The 19,227-nt window shown below is 34.8% G+C and overlaps 1 protein-coding gene across 4 annotated transcripts in view; it reads left to right on the forward strand.

Moving 5' to 3' along the window:
* The window catches only part of CUL2 (cullin 2), a 44,603-nt gene extending 25,972 nt beyond the window's left edge, over positions 1–18,631 (forward strand). For all 4 annotated transcript variants that reach the window (XM_071428655.1, XM_071428653.1, XM_071428652.1 and 1 more), the window contains exons 11-21: positions 1,406–1,513; positions 3,530–3,589; positions 3,960–4,088; positions 4,194–4,280; positions 4,774–4,926; positions 5,317–5,394; positions 7,152–7,218; positions 8,277–8,479; positions 10,940–11,041; positions 11,760–11,876; positions 14,994–18,631. In XM_071428655.1, coding sequence (XP_071284756.1) covers positions 1,406–1,513; positions 3,530–3,589; positions 3,960–4,088; positions 4,194–4,280; positions 4,774–4,926; positions 5,317–5,394; positions 7,152–7,218; positions 8,277–8,479; positions 10,940–11,041; positions 11,760–11,876; positions 14,994–15,125 — 1,236 coding nt within the window. In that variant the 3' untranslated portion in view covers positions 15,126–18,631. The remainder of the gene's footprint in view (positions 1–1,405; positions 1,514–3,529; positions 3,590–3,959; positions 4,089–4,193; positions 4,281–4,773; positions 4,927–5,316; positions 5,395–7,151; positions 7,219–8,276; positions 8,480–10,939; positions 11,042–11,759; positions 11,877–14,993) is intronic.
* Positions 18,632–19,227: the final 596 nt, after the last annotated feature.

Here is a 19,227-nt window from a genome sequence, read left to right on the forward strand (position 1 = left end):
CCACATTATCTATCCTGAGAGCTGATTGTTGTAATTGTTGTGATCTAACCAGAAACAACTGCAGCTAGATATTTCTCATTGTTGTTTGCTTAATACTACCAGGGCAAGTAGGTCCTTTTGTTCCATGTATGCTTTTTTTTTTTTTTTTCTCCTGAATTTCTCTTAAGTCAGTGGCATTTGCTGTTCTGGTATGTTAGAAGCCAGTGATTCCATTTTGTAAAGATTTGACATCCTGTCCTGATTTCAATCTGCTGGTTTTCATAATAGCTTTGTAGTAATTTTGCTTTATATTGTCAGGTAATTTCTGAAAATATTATTATCTTATTTATTTTACTAAAATGTGTTAAACTTTTTTTCCATTTATGTCTATTTAAATTACTCAATTCCATTTTTGTTTCTCCAGCATTGCTGTTCAGAGACAAACCACAAGCCTTTGTTTGACATTGTATTTGTGAATGTGTGCATCTTGCTGTCTAGATCTGTGCTCACTTTGGGATGGTGACTTCAGCTATCCTGTGTTTCTGTCTATAATAATGCATAAACACAAGCTGTTGTACATTCACTCTGTTACTGACTGCACAGGAATGCTTGCTATTCTGTGCCTCCACTGTAACTTCAGTGTGCATACTGCAGTCTTTAGTAGTATAGTTTGCTGTCCAATTATTTTTAGGTTTATTGAACTTACTCTTTCAAACTAGTAGTGTCTACTCACAGAAATAAATACAGACCCATGAGGGTGGTGACAAGTCACAGCCTTATGTAGATAATTTCAGTGTGAAATACTCGTTCTATTGTATAAATTATGTACTTGGAAACATTTTAAATGTGTGACCTGAGAATGTACTTGGGGAGTTATGCTACAGAGCCAGTGCCTTTCTCACTGTTGTTCTTGTGCCTACCAGCTTGTCTGTGTAGGGACTCCTCCAGCTCCTGTCAGTCATTTCTATGCAGAATATGATGCTGGAATGTGGTGCATGAAATTCAATTGGTAACTGCCCTTTGTAGGAAAATCTAAAGGGATCATCCAGATTTTCTCTCTAAGGTTGCTGTGTAGGAGAAGCATCACTTTATTATATCAGTTGCTTGATAGCTGTGCATTAATAGTTTTTGAAAAGGCTAATAATGGATTTTAGGGAAAAAAATAGATGGCATGAGAACAGTATAGACTCAGATCTAGATTGGATAGCAGGACTGTAAATGTAGCCTAGACTTTTTATTTCCAAAACATGCTCTAGCATCATAGTGTGACAGTACAGCAGAATCCATCCTCTCAAAATTCACTGTAGTATTAACTTTCTCAAAAAAGAGTAATCAGTAAAAAATCTACAACTAATGTAGATATGTTTGTGTTAGATACTACTACTTTCCTCACTAACTTACTTTCTGTTTTATCTGCCCTCTTTAGATGCCAACTCAGTTTGTGGAGTCAGTTTTGGAAGTACATAGTAAATTTGTTCAACTGATCAACACTGTTTTGAATGGTGATCAACACTTTATGAGTGCCCTTGACAAGGTAATTTTTACTTAAGTAAACAAAGCATTGGAAAACAAAATCCAGAACCCTGATTCAGGCTCACCAAAACTCTTCATAGCATCAACACATGGTCAATGATAGTTCATATGCAGTCTTTCTAGTTTAGAAATGAAATGGAGCAAAAGACAATACAGTGTAAAGGAAAAGATAAATTAAAGGAGACCATTTTAATACTTGTTTTCTGAAAGAAAGACCTTTCTTTTCATCATATTTCAAAACACAAAAATAGTGCTGATCCATTCAGTGCAAATATAAGTGCAGATGATAAATAGGCAACTGGTGAGGTTTGGGAGGTTTGGTAATTCTTGCATGCATTTGAACTTGAATTTGCTTGCTGAGATAATCTTTATCTCTGAGTGCTCTTGGTATTACTTCCACAGAATCTTTGCTTAGATTTTTCAAGTTGACTGCCAAGAATATCTGGAAACTTACATTACTTCAATTACTGCCACAATAGGTAACTTTTTCCAGGAGAGAGCTGCACTTGAATTTAAATAACAAATATAGGGAAAGAGGCTTGCTGCTCTTTTATTTGAAATGCATAGCCATGCATGTATTCAAGATAACACTTCTAATTATCATGAATTTTAATATTAATCATTATTAATTATAATGAATAAATATATTTTCTTTCTTTAATTTCCCCTCACAGGATGCACACATACAGTTCATTGCTCTTTTGTGGTGTGTGCAGTAGTTGCACTTTGTGCAATGTCAGAGTCTAAGCTTTGACAATTATCAGTCAAGGTTAACCTGAAGAGGCATAATGGAGAAGGTACCAGTGATGGCGCCAATAGTAGTTACCCATCTGTATTTGTGACATTGATAAAATAATTATTTAGCATTTTAAAACAAATATTTCAATACCAAATACATTTCTCTCTCCGTTGCAATTAATGTCATGTACCAGAAGGTGGAGTAACACGAGACTGACAACTTCATTTGCTGGCACATAGGCTTTTCTAAATACATCAGTTCTTGATTTAATTGATCTTTCTTACAGTAAATACTTAAAATATTAATTTGCTGTTAATTTTTGATGGTGACTATCAAAATCACTATTGCTGCCTCCAGTATTATTGCAAAAGATTGCTCCAAGCTTTAAAGAGTTTCCTATTTCTTGTCAAGTCGTGCATTCTTTTCTCAGAGGAATTCTAGGGACCTATTAGCAAATTTGGCAATCTTGAGGTATTGTACAGAATTCCTTGTCAGTTTGTCTTTATAATAATAACAACAATATTTACCTTCTACAGAGCAACTATAATTCCTGGGAACTATGGTCATGCAGTATTTTTGATTCACTGTTAGTTTACAACACTAATTTAAACGTGACATGTAGTTTAGAAACTCTGTTATTGTAATAATCTATTTTTCATTTCTAAACTGCCATTATCTCTTTCCTTTTTCATCATATTCAGGTTTTCTTCAGCCATCATGTTGTTTGTACTCTACTACTCCAAATTTCTACTTTCAGCAATGTGTTTTTCTCCTTTTTAGTGTGTGAAAAAATCCAACAACCAAAAGTACTTTTGTTTCTTACTGTTGTGAACACTTCATATAAGTTTTTCAGCTCAACATACATGCTGTTGATGTGCTGCTGCTCAAATCTACTCTATCTGCACTTATTCCTTAGTTTCTTTCCATCCATTCTTTTGGACTATATTATTGCTGTATACCAATCAGAATACTTTTGTGAAGTTTCTAATCAGAACTTAATTTGTTCTTTGGTTTTCTGTAATTATTTTTCTTCTTCTACTCTTTCTACTTTTACTTAATTCTCAACTTGAAAATGTTTAACAACCAAATTCTCATAGAGCAGTAATTTAGCCTTTTTATGACTTGTTTCACTTTTATTTTTGTTTTACTTGTGTAGTTCAGTTTTATAGGATCGCAGATGGTCTTTGCCCTGAGGATTTTTTTGATTTCTTCAAATTTCATAAAAGGAAAAGGTTTAAGTCATTGACCATTTTTCTCTTTGCTCCATGTTTTATGTAGGCTTTGACATCAGTAGTTAACTATCGGGAGCCCAAGTCGATCTGCAAAGCACCTGAGTTGGTAAGTGATGTACACAAAGTAATTCTTGTATAAAACCATCAAAGGAGTTGCCATAGGGTCCTTCACATGCATACCCAGCTCTCACACTGGGTCACACTCAGGTGTGTGTTTTAATAGTAACAGCTTCAACTGCACACGCATTTTGTGAGTGGGCAAAGTTGCTATGGTTCTAATTTTTGGTATGGTGTTTTTTGTGGGTGTAGAATGTATCATTTACCCATTAATGCAGCCCTTGTATTCAATGTGAGACTGTAGAGTGTGACTTACTTCATGTTTGAACTATTGTATAAATTTGGAAATACCTTGGCATACATTTGTTCTCAAGCTTGACAAGTAGTTTTAGGTTTGATTTTTCTTTTTTTAACTTGAGCTGGCCAAATACTGTGACAACTTGTTAAAGAAATCAGCAAAAGGAATGACAGAGAATGAAGTAGAAGACAAGCTTACGAGTTTCATTACTGTGTTCAAATACATTGATGACAAAGATGTATTCCAAAAGGTAACTTTTCCTATTCAGTAATGGTTTAAATGTCATATTTAAAGTCTACTTGAAGAATGTGGTTACGCTTCTTAAAATCCTTGTCTCTGGTTTTTTTTAATGCAGTTCTATGCCAGAATGTTGGCAAAAAGATTAATTCATGGTTTGTCTATGTCTATGGATTCTGAAGAAGCGATGATAAACAAACTAAAGGTAAGGTAATATTCTTCTAACACAGAATAAACAAATACAGGAGTCTGTAGTGTTGAGAGGGAGCAGCAGAGGGTGCCAGAGGTAACTTAGCAATTGGTAAATTGTTTCCAATAGCTGACAGTGTTTTGGTATTCTGTGAAAGATAAAAGGCTGAGTATCACCTAGGCATTTGAGATTTTAGTGAGGTTTTGGATAATTTTTTTAGCTGTGTTCAAGTCATTCATGTTAACATTAAAAAAGAACCAAGGACTTCCATAAACATGTCTATCTTTTGGTTTTATAAAACAATATTTTTCAAATAGATTAATGTATTTAAGGTGAAACTAAGATAAATATAATTTTATTTTACAGTGTTTGGTTTTTATCATAACTAGTGTTTTCTGTAAATATAACACTTCTGCTGACTAGATTTTCGTATTTATTAGTGATGGAACCTAATTTATATGATGAGTACTGTTTTCACTTTGAAACCTGTTACAATATTTCTTCACAGCAAGCCTGTGGTTATGAATTTACCAGCAAGCTCCATCGAATGTATACAGACATGAGTGTTAGTGCTGATCTCAACAACAAATTCAACAACTTTATCAAAAACCAGGACACAATCATTGATTTGGGAATTAGTTTTCAGATATATGTTCTACAGGTACTAATGTATGTTTATTGCTGCTGAGTTATTTGTATTTATTTTTTTATGTTCTGATAACAAACATACAGTTTTTTCTAATTATGAATACTACTTTATATGGGAACTTATGGCCTGTGATCATTGTAGAATTACTTATTTTCCTAGTGTTTCTTTGTAAAATCAACCAACTAGGTCCCTAAACAATAGTGATATAAAATTGCAGTCTTAATTAATACCTCAGTGGGGTGTGCAGAAGGTGCACTAAAAAATGATCAGTAAAACTTCCTGAGTTAATTGATTGTCTTATGACATAATGCACACTATACATCCACTTAAGAGTGTTTTTTTTTTCTTACTATATATGTTGTGTGAAAATGTTAATGCTTCTGTTTTTCCCAATGCTTTCAGGCTGGTGCATGGCCTCTCACTCAGGCTCCTTCTTCTACATTTGCAATTCCTCAGGAACTGGAAAAAAGTGTACAGATGGTAGGTTAGTAGGAGGCTTCCTGTAAACATGTGGAAAATGTAAAATAACTCCAAATGAAAAATCATCAGTCTAACAGAGAAAAACTTGAGCTGCTTTACCTTGATTGTAAATTATGTCTATCATGTTTCCAGTCCATATGCAATGTTGAAGGGTCAGCCAAATACGTCACTAAATTTCTGTATGTATTTGTGTAGCATTTTCACATCTCTTCTATAGTTTGTGATTGCCAAAAGATATGCTAATAAATGCAATCAAATGAACTATGTTGGTTCTTTGCTTCAAAACCAACTCTTAATATTTAGATAAAAGAAGATTATGTTTCTAATATTAAATCTGAACAGTCTTAATAGCAGATTAAGATGCAAATACAGGTTTCTTGTTCCCTGTTTCATAGAAACTGTTCAAAGTCAGGCTTCATGCAAACTTCTCTAAAGCTCATTTTATGATTTCTCAAAGCAGTTAAGGTTTTGCTTTAGCCAAATATTTTCTTCTTATGTGATTATTTCTGCTTTGTAGAGGTATTGTGTTGCTTTTGATTATATTATTGTATTCTAAATGTTACCTGTACCATGCTTGTTGAAAAACAAAATATTTGTGTTGATCTTTGCTAAGGTGTATTTGATGGTGAAGTACAATTTAGGTAATACACATTTTTTATTATTGGACATAACAGATTTTTATAGCTATTTTTACACCTTACCTTGCTATTTGATGTAAGTTACAATGGCAAATGTCTTTTTTCTGTGGTGAAGGGTCTTTTTCTTGTATTACTGCTGAATATTAGGACTACTTATTCAGCTTTAATTTTCACTTAAGTGGCACTTGGTTTTGGCAATATAATAGCTTCTGACCCAGACTACAGGATCACCAGGTGTGATGAGATTTTGCTGTCTTTGTGGGTTAAAATAGGAGTATTGTCAGTTGTGCCTCAGTTGGAAAATTGGTACAGAATTGTGTGTCAGAAGCAGCTCAGAGTCTGGGTTGCTTGCCTAATTTCACCATTTTGCCATTTTAAAGGAGTAAACTTATTCATGTGTGACCTAGGTAGAGATCAGTGCTTTGAATTAGAATTCCCTAAAGAATCAGAACATGACCTTGAGGAGGGAGTCTTTGAAAATTGTCTGACAATGTCTTTATTTACTGTCCAATTTGATGATTTGACCCATGGAAAGAATTCTCTTAGGATTCTGGCAAGGATTTAGAAAGAAAAAAAAAGTATTGCAGTTGCACTCCGAAGTATGAGAGTACCTGTGTAGCTGGCCAACCTCTTCAGCAGCTTTTTCTGAGACTGAGGAAGCTTCCTGTGAATATATATTTATCTGAGTGGTGTACAAATACTGGTTTTCATACTGTGCAGGCTTGTGGGTGGAGAAACACCTAATTCCTAAAGAGATCCAAATTCGCTGATTTTATGTTCTCCTTCAGTGTTAATCAGTTTCCAGACCAAATCAGAATAAGCCAAATAGGTGTGTGTACACAGGGTTGGCATTGTGGGGTTTAGGGAGTTTGATCTCATTTTAGGGAAAGATTTTTTGAATCTGCTAAAGTTCTTCTCATTATCAGAGGTAGACCTTAAATTTAAGATTCAGTCATCACTCATCTTCTAAAGGAAAATGCTGTCACAAATGGATCTGCAATGTTTTCATCCAGTGTGATGGACATAAAACCAGTATTTCTTCATTAGGGTGGTAGGGTGATGATAAACTTTCATGAGTAGTTATATGTGTGACTAACTGATGTTCATTTTGTTTTGCAGTTTGAATTATTTTACAGTCAGCATTTTAGTGGAAGGAAGCTTACTTGGTTACATTATCTTTGTACAGGTAAAAATAAGTGCTTTGCTATAAACTTATGATCTAACAGTTACTTGCTAAAAGTTCTTTTCAAATGACAAAAACATGGGGAGTTGGAGCATTATTTTCCATATAAAGTCAATGGACGTATTTTGCGTTATAAATTAATATTTAGTACTTAGAATTTCCAAAATCCATGTCTTGTAAACTTGTGATTTACTAAATCCAAGTAAAACTACAGTTGTATGTTCTTAACTGCAGAAAAGCTCTGCAGAACTGCTGAGCTAATGACAATTGCCCTGGAATTGTTTCTGTAGTATAGATGTTCCCTACATAAATAATTTTAAGAATGCATATTATACGATTTTACTCAGGTATGTGAGTATCTACATAAGTACATAATTTTAAGTATTTATTATTTATTATTGTCAAGTGTTTATTTTAGTAAGTGTCAGTTAATCATGTTTTATTTTAAGTGCTTTCAGTCTCAGGCTTTAACAACTGAGCACTGCCACATCCCACATGGAGATGAAAACCATAGCCCATGACAATGTAATATAATGAAAATCTAGTTCTGGTAACAGGAGGTTGCTCTTAACTCACACTCACCTTCACACAGAAAATCTAAATCTGCTTTCAAGTAGATTTCTTCAGTGCTTTTTGTTTTTCATGGGAATTTGAAAAATGTAAGAATATTAAAAATTTTTGATGGACAAGTATTTTGCTTTGTTTTTAAATTTTTCCTTTAATCAACTTCCTCATTAATCAGTATTCTGAGATTCTGTGTAAGCTGTTAATTGAAGTTTATGCATTGCAATGTGTGGAGGCTACTTGGAATTTTTTTTTTTTTTTTATTATATCTTGCACTATTTGTCTAGTATGCATAGTTAATCAGGGTAGGGCAGTTGTTGCAGGCCCCACTGTATATGTGTAAATTCACAGCATCAGTTGTCATTGTTCCATTTCAAGTGTTAAATGCAGACTTGGGTTGAATGTCTGGAAATGTATGAGGAGCTCTGATAGTTAGGCTTCAGATGACTTTTCAGCACCTTTCATCTATTTATAAAATGCCACTTGTATCATTACAGGTGAAGTAAAAATGAATTATTTGTGCAAACCTTACGTAGCCATGGTCACAACATACCAAATGGCAGTGTTGCTTGCCTTCAACAACAGTGAGACTGTCACTTACAAGGAGCTTCAGGACAGTACACAAATGAATGAGAAGGAGCTGACAAAAACCATCAAATCTTTGCTTGATGTCAAAATGATCAACCATGACTCAGACAAGGTATGTCATTATGATATTACAAAGTTTAATGTTTTCAGTCTTGTCATTCTGATATTTGTTGAGGACTTTTTTAAAATATCCATTGTTTACTTTTATTTTTCTAAATTTTATTTTTGACCCTTGTGAAAAATTGTAAATCTCTACTTATAAGGAAAGAGACAGGAGGAGGAGGAGGTAGAGTGCCTGTCATACAGGCTTTCTGTGTCTATAGCAGCATGAAAAGGTAATAATGCAGGGATTCTTTATTGTTTCTGTTGCCTTGCTTTCAAAGTTGTACTGAATCACTGGAAGGAGCCTGGGTAGTAAACCAGAGTTTTGCAGTGATCCTAAAAAAATATTTGTGGGATTAAGAGACTGAAAAAAAGAGCAACCATGTTCTTCCTTGTGGACAGATTACAGGAGCCACAAAGAGAGCAAGGAGGACTTCTGTGAGAGGATTTTTGCTGCAGTTTGCCAGACTTATGATTCCATGAGTTTCTTGAAATTCCAGTAATATCTGAGCTTTGTTTGTGATTCAGGCAATGGTTGATACTTCTTTTTCTGACCCTCTCATCCTTCTGTATAGCCTCTGTGAAATCTTTTTTCCAGTATAGCAAGGGGCACAGACTTTACTCTGTTAAGTAAGAATTACTGCAGAAGAGCCTGTGCATCCCATACAGACATAGCATGTGCTTCCAGCTCACCCAGAAAGCCCACTATGCAGACAGAATCAGACAGAAGGAACTGAGATAAGCTGTTCAATTCACTTAGAGGAAGAAATCCAAAGCTGCTCTGACAGCTGCTTTTGTTTTTAACCAGGAAAATTTTAGAAAATGGAAAGTGAGATCACAAGGAAGATCTGGTGCTTGGCTGAAGCATAGGACATGCTTCCAGTATCTAGAAATGAGCTCAGGTTGGAACAATTGCTGAGAAGATGTCTGTTAAACCGTGGGTCAAATAAAACACAGGGAGCTATTACAGGAAGCAGTGAGACCTTTAACAATCTTAAAACGTTGCCTGTTATTTAAAGGATTTACATTTCTTAATATCCATTGTATGAGGTTCACCCAGTTTCTTAAAGCTTATGTCATAGAAGAAGGAATAATACAGCTTTCCAACCCTTTTACTTTTTAATGTTTACTGCTGCATTTTCCAGTTCTTTGCCTTCCAGACTACTGTATTCAAGTGTCTTTACTATTTCTGTTTTCTTTGCACTCCATCCAGCAATGTGATAGCAGATCTGTAGACAGTCTATCAGCTTACTTATTAAATAAACAAGTGAGCTTTAGTGGTTTAAGCAGTGGAATTCAATACACAAACTTCTCTTTACCTGTATCTGAGCCAAACAGAAAAGTACAGTGCAGTAAATGTTGTAGTTTGCTTTTGCTTGTTTGTTCATTTTGTGAACGGGTGTGGGAGAAAGAGCATGTGCAGCTTCATCTCAAAATCTTCATTGGTTCATTCGAATCATGCTTTTTGAGTTCATGCTCAATACACAATTGATTTTTGTTTATATTCACCAATGTCAGCAGAATAATGCTAGAAGTTAATGTTAGCCTATTTTTCTGTTAGCTTATTATTTTTCAAGGTCTTTCCCATTTCATGTTGTATTTCCTATACTATGCCTGGTATCCTGATTTTTATATATACTGTAACAGAGGCTATTTGTTGCAAGATACAAAATTAGAATTAATATTGGTTTGAATGTATATTTAGATAAATATTTTCTGTGTTTCCTAAAATATTAGTGCTTTAGACAGTTTGGCAAGATTCCAAGGTCTCAGAATCCCAGTAACTTTATTCTACTGGAAATTGGTGATACTTGTACAGACTCTTGCCTGGAAACTGCAGAGCTCTGTCCAGTCATGCTGTGTTGAATGTAAAGGTGTTTTTTATTGTAGGAAAAAAATTGAAATAATAATAATAATAAAGATATGCACATATATATGTGGAAAAGAATCAAGATTCTGACAGGAAAAAAAAATTTGAAATCTGCAGGTCGATGTGCACTGTAGAAGTTGCAGTCTGTCAGCTGTTTCTGCTATAACATATCAAAATGTTTAGACGCTTTTCCTTAAATTCTGGAAGACAGCTTTTGTAAAAATTATGAAATCATCAGCTCCCTTTTGAGGTCCTGTCATAGATAAATGCAAATCCTACTTTCATTGCAGGGAAAAAATGATTTTAAATGAAGTGCTTACAACTAAGATAAGCTATCAAAATATTAAAAGAGAAATTGCTTCCTAACGAAATTCTTGTATGGCAGAGTGCTTCAATAGTGTTTTCTGAAATAGATTTGATTTCTGGGTCAGTTAAACTAGCTTTAAAAATTGACCCAGTTCAAGCAGCATTTTAGAATTTCCAGCTACAAATCTGATTTTTTTTTCTGTGTATGTAAGAATCTAACTGTGACTTTTCAAAGTAAATTGTTACTATTTTCTGGTTCCATTCCTGATTTTTAAAAATGATTCTGTGTTGCAGGAAGACATAGAGACAGAGTCTACGTTTTCATTAAATATGAACTTCAGCAGTAAACGAACAAAGTTTAAAATTACCACATCAATGCAGAAAGACACACCACAGGCAAGTATTCTTCGGTGTTTCTAGCCTGAATAGCTTAGAAAACTTATTTTTCTAAAATGGAATTTACTGTGTTAGTTTGGTGTAAGCAGATATCAGGTTCCATAAGATTTGCAAAAGAAATTTTGTAGGTTTAAAGCTTAAGCAATGCAATTCTTTTGTACTTGAAATATAGGCAAGAGAAGATGGAATAGGGAACAAGAAGTAGAAGAAAAAGATAAACAAAATGGTAATACCAAATGGTATTGATGTTTAGTCTATATTGTGAGACTTTTTTGTTGCTGGTGTTTATAAAGGAACTTACTGCAAGAACAGCAGAATCAACCAACTATTTTCCTATAGTTTTGTGTCCTTTGGCAACTAAAATCAACTCCTGTGTTGTTAATCCATGTTCTCAGTGTATCTCCTATGACACAGGATTTTGTACAAGATAGGTATGTGCTTCCAAACTCAATACATTATAGTCAGTTCTGATTGCTTTTCTCTCTAGCAAAAATATTGGTTTAGATGCCTGTCTCCTACCTTCCTACTGACTTTCATGAAACCTGAGATCCTTAATTTATGGACATACTTTTACTGGAATAGAACTACACCTGCATTTTTTTTTTTTTTGGTATTAGTTCACCACTTTTAGTAAAGTAAAAAGAGATTCAAGATACTTTTTTGCAGTCTTTATTGGTCTTACTGTGTTTTGAGCATGACTGTTGTTCCTGTGTGGCAGGAGATGGAGCAGACCCGAAGTGCTGTGGATGAAGACAGGAAAATGTATCTTCAAGCTGCTATAGTCCGTATCATGAAGGCACGTAAAGTGCTGCGACATAATGCTCTTATTCAGGAGGTGAGAGAAAGTCCTTGAGCTTGATTTTGTTAAAACCTTCAGGATAGTAGGGTACAACATCAGACTACAAAACTCAACCGTGTGGAAACCAGTACTCCAGTGAAATTAGTGAGAATTTCCCTGGAGTCTATTTTGAACTGCAGTACTGGAGCACAAGCTGGGATCCCTCAATCTCATAAATGTGTCTTAGCACCAAAGCATTAAGTTCTTGCTCTTTGCTGTTAGCTGGTTCTGTGCCAAGAGATGTTGTATCCTATAAAAATCATTGCCAGAGCTATGAGTTCAGTTGAAAACCTGAATAGGGATATTCTAGTATGGAATTTCCACAGAAGCACTTAGCCAATTCTGTGCTCTAATCATTATTTTATTATAACTCATGGTTTAAATTTTAAAAGTTGTCTGAGTATGGAGACATGCACTTTTTAATCTCCCTTCTCCACAAAGCGGTACAGTTCTCTAGATTTTTTAGATTCCAGATTAATGACCTGTGAACTGTCACAGCCTGGCTTGGAAGGAAGTGCTATTTCATTAGTTTTTTTCCCACTTTCCCATCTGCTCCTTGCCTGCCTAATAGTATTTCTCATTCCAGCCTAACATTTGCTCCTTCCAACCAGTTGCCAGTTTTACTTTTCTCAGCCTTCCAAAGCTCTTTCTTCAGTATAATTCATTCTTGCATCTCTGAGCCTTGCTGGATAGCCTCAGAGAATACTGGTGGGAGGGGGAATTGAGATTCCTGTTTTATTCAACGATTTTGAGCATAGAGGTGGAGTAATTTGAGAAACATGGAGTAATTTGTGGTGATGGAGGAAACAGTTTACCACACCCACTCCTTAATTTTTATTTCTGAAAAAAAACCTAGCAGCAGCAGGGAGTTTGTAAGCCCAGATGATGCAGTGTGAGACCTCTTAAAGATTTTGGATATTGAAGAAGTGTTTTTACACAGAGTCTGAAAGCAAGCTTAATTTGAGAAATCTGATTTTGAATATCTAAAAGATGAGGCAATATAGGTCCTGATTTTTCTCAGAATCTTTGTTTTGTTGGTTTCCCATTATTTAAAACATCCGTGCAATTATGATGAAATTGTATAAGAATTTGCAATTAAAACTAGAAAATGATAGGCAAGCCCTTTAATCTTTGAGAATACATTTTTCTGCCCATTGTCAACTTATTAGAAAAAATTCTTGAAATGTACTTGGCCTGACACCAGTTTATAATCATGAAATAGATTACAAATTGCTGTGTTTTGGACACAAATACTTTCCGGGTGCTTCTTCCATTGTGTAATGGAAGGGCCACTTACATACCCCTGCTGTTTTTTGCTCTTGCAGGGCTCTTGCAGAATAGTAACATTCCAGCCTTTTTCATCAGCTTTGCAAAAAAGGTGGATATTTTCATGGTTACTCAGTTAAAAACTAGGTAGAGAGTATAGTTGTGATATTGTTACTAATTCTGGTGCCACTGTTATTTTTATCATGCTGTTAATATTCTTATATATAATGTATGAGTTAAAATGTGTTGTTTGACTTCTTGAGTAAGAACAAATATTTCTGCAAGAAGTCTGTTTACTATGAATAGTTAATATTTTCTCACCCCATTAGTATTTTTTCTTAGCTATAAGGGCAGGATTATACTGTTAGAAAGGTACTTGAGAGACTCCTAACCCTAATGTAGTTAGCTCTGATTCTAGCACTACAGCACCACACATTTCATTTAGGTTGAGGTGTCCAAGAAAATAATCCAGGCCCATGGTAGACCTGTATATGTCAGCATGTGGTCTTTGTGGAATTGTTAATTGTGTTAGATGCACCCTGATAATTTGAGTTCTACCTCAGTGTTGCAGTCCCCTGCAGGGCAAGGTAGCTTTTCCTATAAAATGAGTAAGACTGGAAGAGTAGTGGAGGGAGATGTCAGAACAATCATTCCCAGAAAATTTTTATTCTGACCATCAGGTATTTCTGTCTATCCTTCTTACTTGTACTATCTTTGATTAAAAAAAACCAACAACAATAAGAAAATCCACACCAATACAAAATTGTCTTTTTTGCTTTCTCTGTCTGAAGTAAATACATGAAATGTGGTGATGACAATCAGCTTCACTGGAGGGCTAAGTTTGGTGAAATCTGAGCAGATCTATCAGCATGTTAGCACCCAGTTTCTCCTCACTTGTGCTGCTGTGGAGCATACCAGACCCTTGGCTGTTAGCCCAACAAAACTCACTCTTTTGAGGCTTTTGTTTGCTTTGCTGGGTGAGTTCCACCTGGTGAGTTCTGTTGGCTCACAGAGAGCCCCAGCAAACTCTAGAGCTGGGACAAAGCCAGCCATGAGAAGTTGTAAAGAAAACTGAAAATTCAGCTGAAATAAAAATAATTTTCTTTACAGAAGAAATAAGAAACTACAGGCAAAATATATTGTGATACTTGAGTAGTAAGATTTCTGTAAGACAGTAAGTCTTCTGTTTGATTTTCTGTTTGAATAATTTTACTTAGCAATTTGCACATTCTGTTGGTGCCGACCGTTTCTTCCCTTTCTCTACAAGAGAATGGGCAAGACTGAGAACTTCTAAGAGACATCTAAAGTTTTTACCTGAGTGGCAATTTCTTCCACAATGTAAATAAAGATTTGTTTTTACAATAAATAACTTCTTACTGCATGTATTAAAAAGTTCCAGCATAGCCAGATGGAACTCACTAAATTGTAGGTCTGTCTTCAGTGACTAAGGAAAGAGAAGTTGATTCTGATTTTCTCCAATTGTGTAGGAAAGGAGGGTAATGGTAGGGGAACTCCACTATGATAGTAGTGAAGAAATGTGTTAATATTAGATTAATTTTTAACATGGATATTTGTCTTCATTTGTACTGTGATAAATGAAGTAAGCAAGAGGAATGAGGAGATCTGGGGAACATGTGGCCAAAGTAACCAGTGAGCTGACCGGTTTCAGTGTCCTGACACTTATACGTAGAGATACTTTCTTGTTTGTTATAAATTAACTATTCCAGGGTTATTTAATCCTGTCTTTAAAAGAAATGAATTTGCCCTAAAACCTTTAGCAAATATTTAGATGACATTTATAACTGTGAAAAATAAAAATAACACCAAAATTGTGTCTTTCTTTTGCAGGTAATTAGCCAATCAAGAGCTAGGTTTAACCCAAGTATCAGCATGATTAAGAAGTGTATTGAAGTCCTGATAGACAAACAGTACATAGAGCGAAGCCAGGCCTCTGCAGACGAGTACAGTTATGTAGCATGATGTGCTGTCCTGCAGGTATGATTGTAAGGAGATCATTGCTGTCACTGTTTGGTGTGTTCCTGTGGGAAGAGGCAGGCCTGTGCCTCTTGGTCACTTGGCAGCCCCTGTTTTTCTGCTGTTTACAACATCACCAGTGCCATGTCATGAGCGTCAATGAAAATGCCTATAGATATTTCAAGCTCATGTCATTATGACATTTCTTAAAACTTTACTAAAAGAATGAGTGAAGTATTGCTGAAATGTGGAGAATTGGTTGGGTACCATGCTTTTTTTTTTCCCCTCCCCTTTCACGTTTGCAGTTGATGTTTTTTAATGTATCTTAAGACAAAGTAAAAAAAAAAAATCACACAAAAAACCTAAATATTGTAATATGACAGATAACCTAATAATTGTATCTACATTAAAATGTAAAAAAAATGACGAACATGATACTGCTGCTTGTCAAATAAAAAAATAAAGTTATATAATGTGTCTCGAATGATTGTAGAGCTGGATATAGCATTAATGTCTGTAAATATTATTCAGGCCTGAAGAGTAGAAATAATGTTACGTGTTTGGGTTTTGGATAACCTCAGAAGTAGGTCTGACATAACAACTAATTTATGTAAAACTGAATACCAGGTATGTCATGTTTAATGTGATTATAAAAAATATTTATGGTTAAGTGCACATCTTGTTTTCTTGAGATTAGGCTCATTTACATTCTCGGTGCCTGAAGGCCTCTGCTGTGTCTGATAATCCCACACTGTAGGAATATGTTACAAGGGAAAATAAACTGATGTTTGAGGGGATTTAAATGGTGTAGTTCACAAACACTTAGGAATAATTATCATGAACATCAAAGATAGAGTTCAGTGGCTTGGGAAAGCATATAGCAGGCTGGTAACAGAAAAATGGTTTTCTTCTGATGTATTGGGTAGAAACACTACATGGATGGGTGTCTATGTTTGTTTCCATATAAACTCATACTGCTTGTTTCTTGTTTTCCCTCCTGACTCCTATGGTTGTTTTTATCATGTTTTGTTTTCCTCTGCCCCAGTTAGATTTCCAGCTGTTAGGGTGAGACAAATCCACAGGCTATTTCATGTCCTGTGTTGTTCATCAGGGTTGGCATGGTGACTGTTCACTCTTAAACAAACAAACTATAATTTTAAAAGGTACCAACTCTACCACTGGAAGTGAATGGAATTTAAGAGCACTGAGAGTTTGAGCACACTGAATGCCTGCTGCAGAAGAGTTTTCTCATGGCTATGCCTGCAATTATGATTGACAGGATAAATATTAAGTTTAAATGTTCTATTTTTGCCAGATTTATTTGCCTGCATATAAAAATACATATGTAGATATATACTATTTGCAATATTTTTTTAGATTGTGTAGTATCACCTACTAAAAATCCACACATCAAGAACTAATTTTAAAGAAAGCAAACCTTTGGAGGGAGCTTTTTACTCTTTTTTTCTTTTTCTAGTTCTTCACTGTATGAAAGGCTTCTCTTCAACTCTTAGATTGTTGCTGTCTCTTATTTCTTAAACAGTATTGCATTCACATACTATCTAGAGGGTACAGGAAACTTTCTATGGTTAACTAGGAAATGCATCAAGAAGTGGTGCTATGTTTTTCTGGTGTGGATTTTGCTAAGGATGAATAAAGGGCAATAAACAATAAAGTGCAATAAACATTCCTTCCATATTGATGGTGTTTTATCCCACTATGCTAAGATCTAAATTTTTACGTGGATTTATGTCTTCAAGAAGTGAGGTTTTTTAACTAACTGTTTTATGGTGCTGTAGATCATTGTCTAAAGTGTTAGTTTAGAGTTGTCTCTGTGTGGTGGGAGGCAGCACAGGTGCTTATATTGTCACCAGCTGTAGTAAACAGGAGATACAAAATCAGCATAGATTTTGACTGGAATGACTAATAATCTATTTCAGTGTGAAGCATTTCTGTGCTTTATAAAAAAAATTATTCATTACATCTAAGGACAAAAAATAGGGGCAATATTCTATTACATAACACAAAAAAAAGGAAAAAAATATTTCCTGAATGCTGAATTAGCACATGTTTTTTCCAGAAAACAAACTAACACTGACACCAAAGTTTCTGGAAACAAATGTGGTTTATCTTGTAACTTGTATTTGAGTCAACACATTTTAAGCTTGTTCATTAAAGGGTTAATAAAAGCTTTATTTAAATCTAGATACCAGTAGCAAATTTTTAAGGCTGAGTTTGAAGAAGGCTTGACCAATTTATTTTCAGAATAATTTCATAGGCAACACAAGAACTTCACTGCTCTAGCCCAAACGTGCAAGGTTTTAACATTACCTTATCTCTTGATTTTTGCATACCTAAACCATCATTTTGGGTTTTAGGTAAGCATGCCGCTGAGTTGAGACATGTTTAGTGAGTTAAAAACATTCATCTATTTCAGTACAGTTGGCATCCCCAGATAATGTGTTTCATAATTACACACAAACTCAGTCTTTTCAGTGGCTCTTAGGAAATGTTGTTATAGCTGGGAAACGTTTTGAATTCTACTTTATAAATCACACCTTCCCCCTCAGGAAAAAAGTAGTGCAAAATTCAGACCCCCGTAGCATGGTTATGTCACTGAAATCATTGCTGGCACACAGGGATGCAGTTTATAGTTGGAGCTTCAACCTGGCAACCAATACCTTTGGCAAGTGTAGGTTCAAAATATTAAGTGCTATTGGGTATTAACAGGAGGGGCAAATTGTAAGAAAGAGAAGATAGCCAAAAATGCCATACAGTTTTAATTATTTACTAGAAGAAACTGGTATAACCGTACTGCTTTTTTTGTTTGTTTATTGTATGCCTATTGACATGTATGACCTGCTAGTGTATAGGAAGCCATACAGCTGAGTGGAAACACAATGGTTTCATACATCTCATACATGCCTAATATCAAAATGCATTTTACCTCTGGTATTGAGTACTACTGATCATTCTTACACTAACTGAAAAGGTGTTTCCCTGATGTTCTAATTTGTCTTGAGACTGATTGTCTAGTTCTAGGAAAGAAAAGTGTACCTGCATTTTAGTGTGTTCATACACACAAGGCAACCAGAGCTATGAAAGATATTTATCACCATAACATAAACTGTTTGCAAAGTAGTTAGTGTCATTACTTTCAATGAGTACATCATCTTTCCAAATAAGCAGAGTACAGAAATTGGTCAGTGGAGAAATAAATTTTATGAACTGATATCTTTCAGTTATGCTTAGAAAGACATTTCTTATCCTTAAAAGAGATAATTTTCAAACAAACACTGCAACATAGTATTGATATCAAGCAAATTGTAATAATAAATATAAATTCTTTGTACCCTAGGACAGATATTTTAGGACTGTCCATGCTTTACAAATATGGTAAGTACTTAGAGTTAATTAATATAAGATATCACGATGTATGAAAACATATTCTCCAGAAACACTTGTTACTACACTGATTATTTTCTCTTATTAAAAATCTGAATTTGTCTTTACTTGTTTATGGTAAGTTGTACTGTGCTTCTGAGCTGATAAGAAAATGGCATTTCTCAATTTTGTCAGGGAAAAGAAGAGGAAGGGTCAAAAAAAGTGTTTGAGTATAGTAAGTTTAAAACAGTGCAAGACTTTGATAAATATGTGTGCGTGGTTTTAAAAAGGAGGGATATGAGAAATAGATTTGTAAAGGATTCTTAGAACCTGACTGAAAGCTCACACAGTCTTGTACATCTGTATGTAAACTGAGATAAGATGTGCTGACTTGGAAAGGCTGTGGAATAGAAATTACATTGTTGAGAGGGAGTTTGAACTAGAAACAAGTTTCAAACAATGGCTTTGCAAAAATCAGATATTTTGGAGTATTAGAGCTGTGAAAGATGCATTGTAGCAAGTCTACATGAGGTAAAATAATAGGTGATTGTTGTTAAAAGTATTAGCAGCATTGTGTGGCAAAAGCTAATAGGCTGCAAAACATTTATAAGGTATTGTAATCAGGAAATAAGTTGTCTTCTAATAGAATGGCAATGAGTTTTACATCTCCTATGTCTCACCCTTCTATGAGACTGATAACAGAATAAAATCTTGAAAAGGCCTC

The sequence above is a fragment of the Agelaius tricolor genome, unplaced genomic scaffold (assembly GCF_023055355.1).
Source record: "Agelaius tricolor isolate 1412-34295 unplaced genomic scaffold, bAgeTri1.0.p SCAF_6, whole genome shotgun sequence".
In the NCBI taxonomy this organism is placed as follows: domain Eukaryota; kingdom Metazoa; phylum Chordata; class Aves; order Passeriformes; family Icteridae; genus Agelaius; species Agelaius tricolor.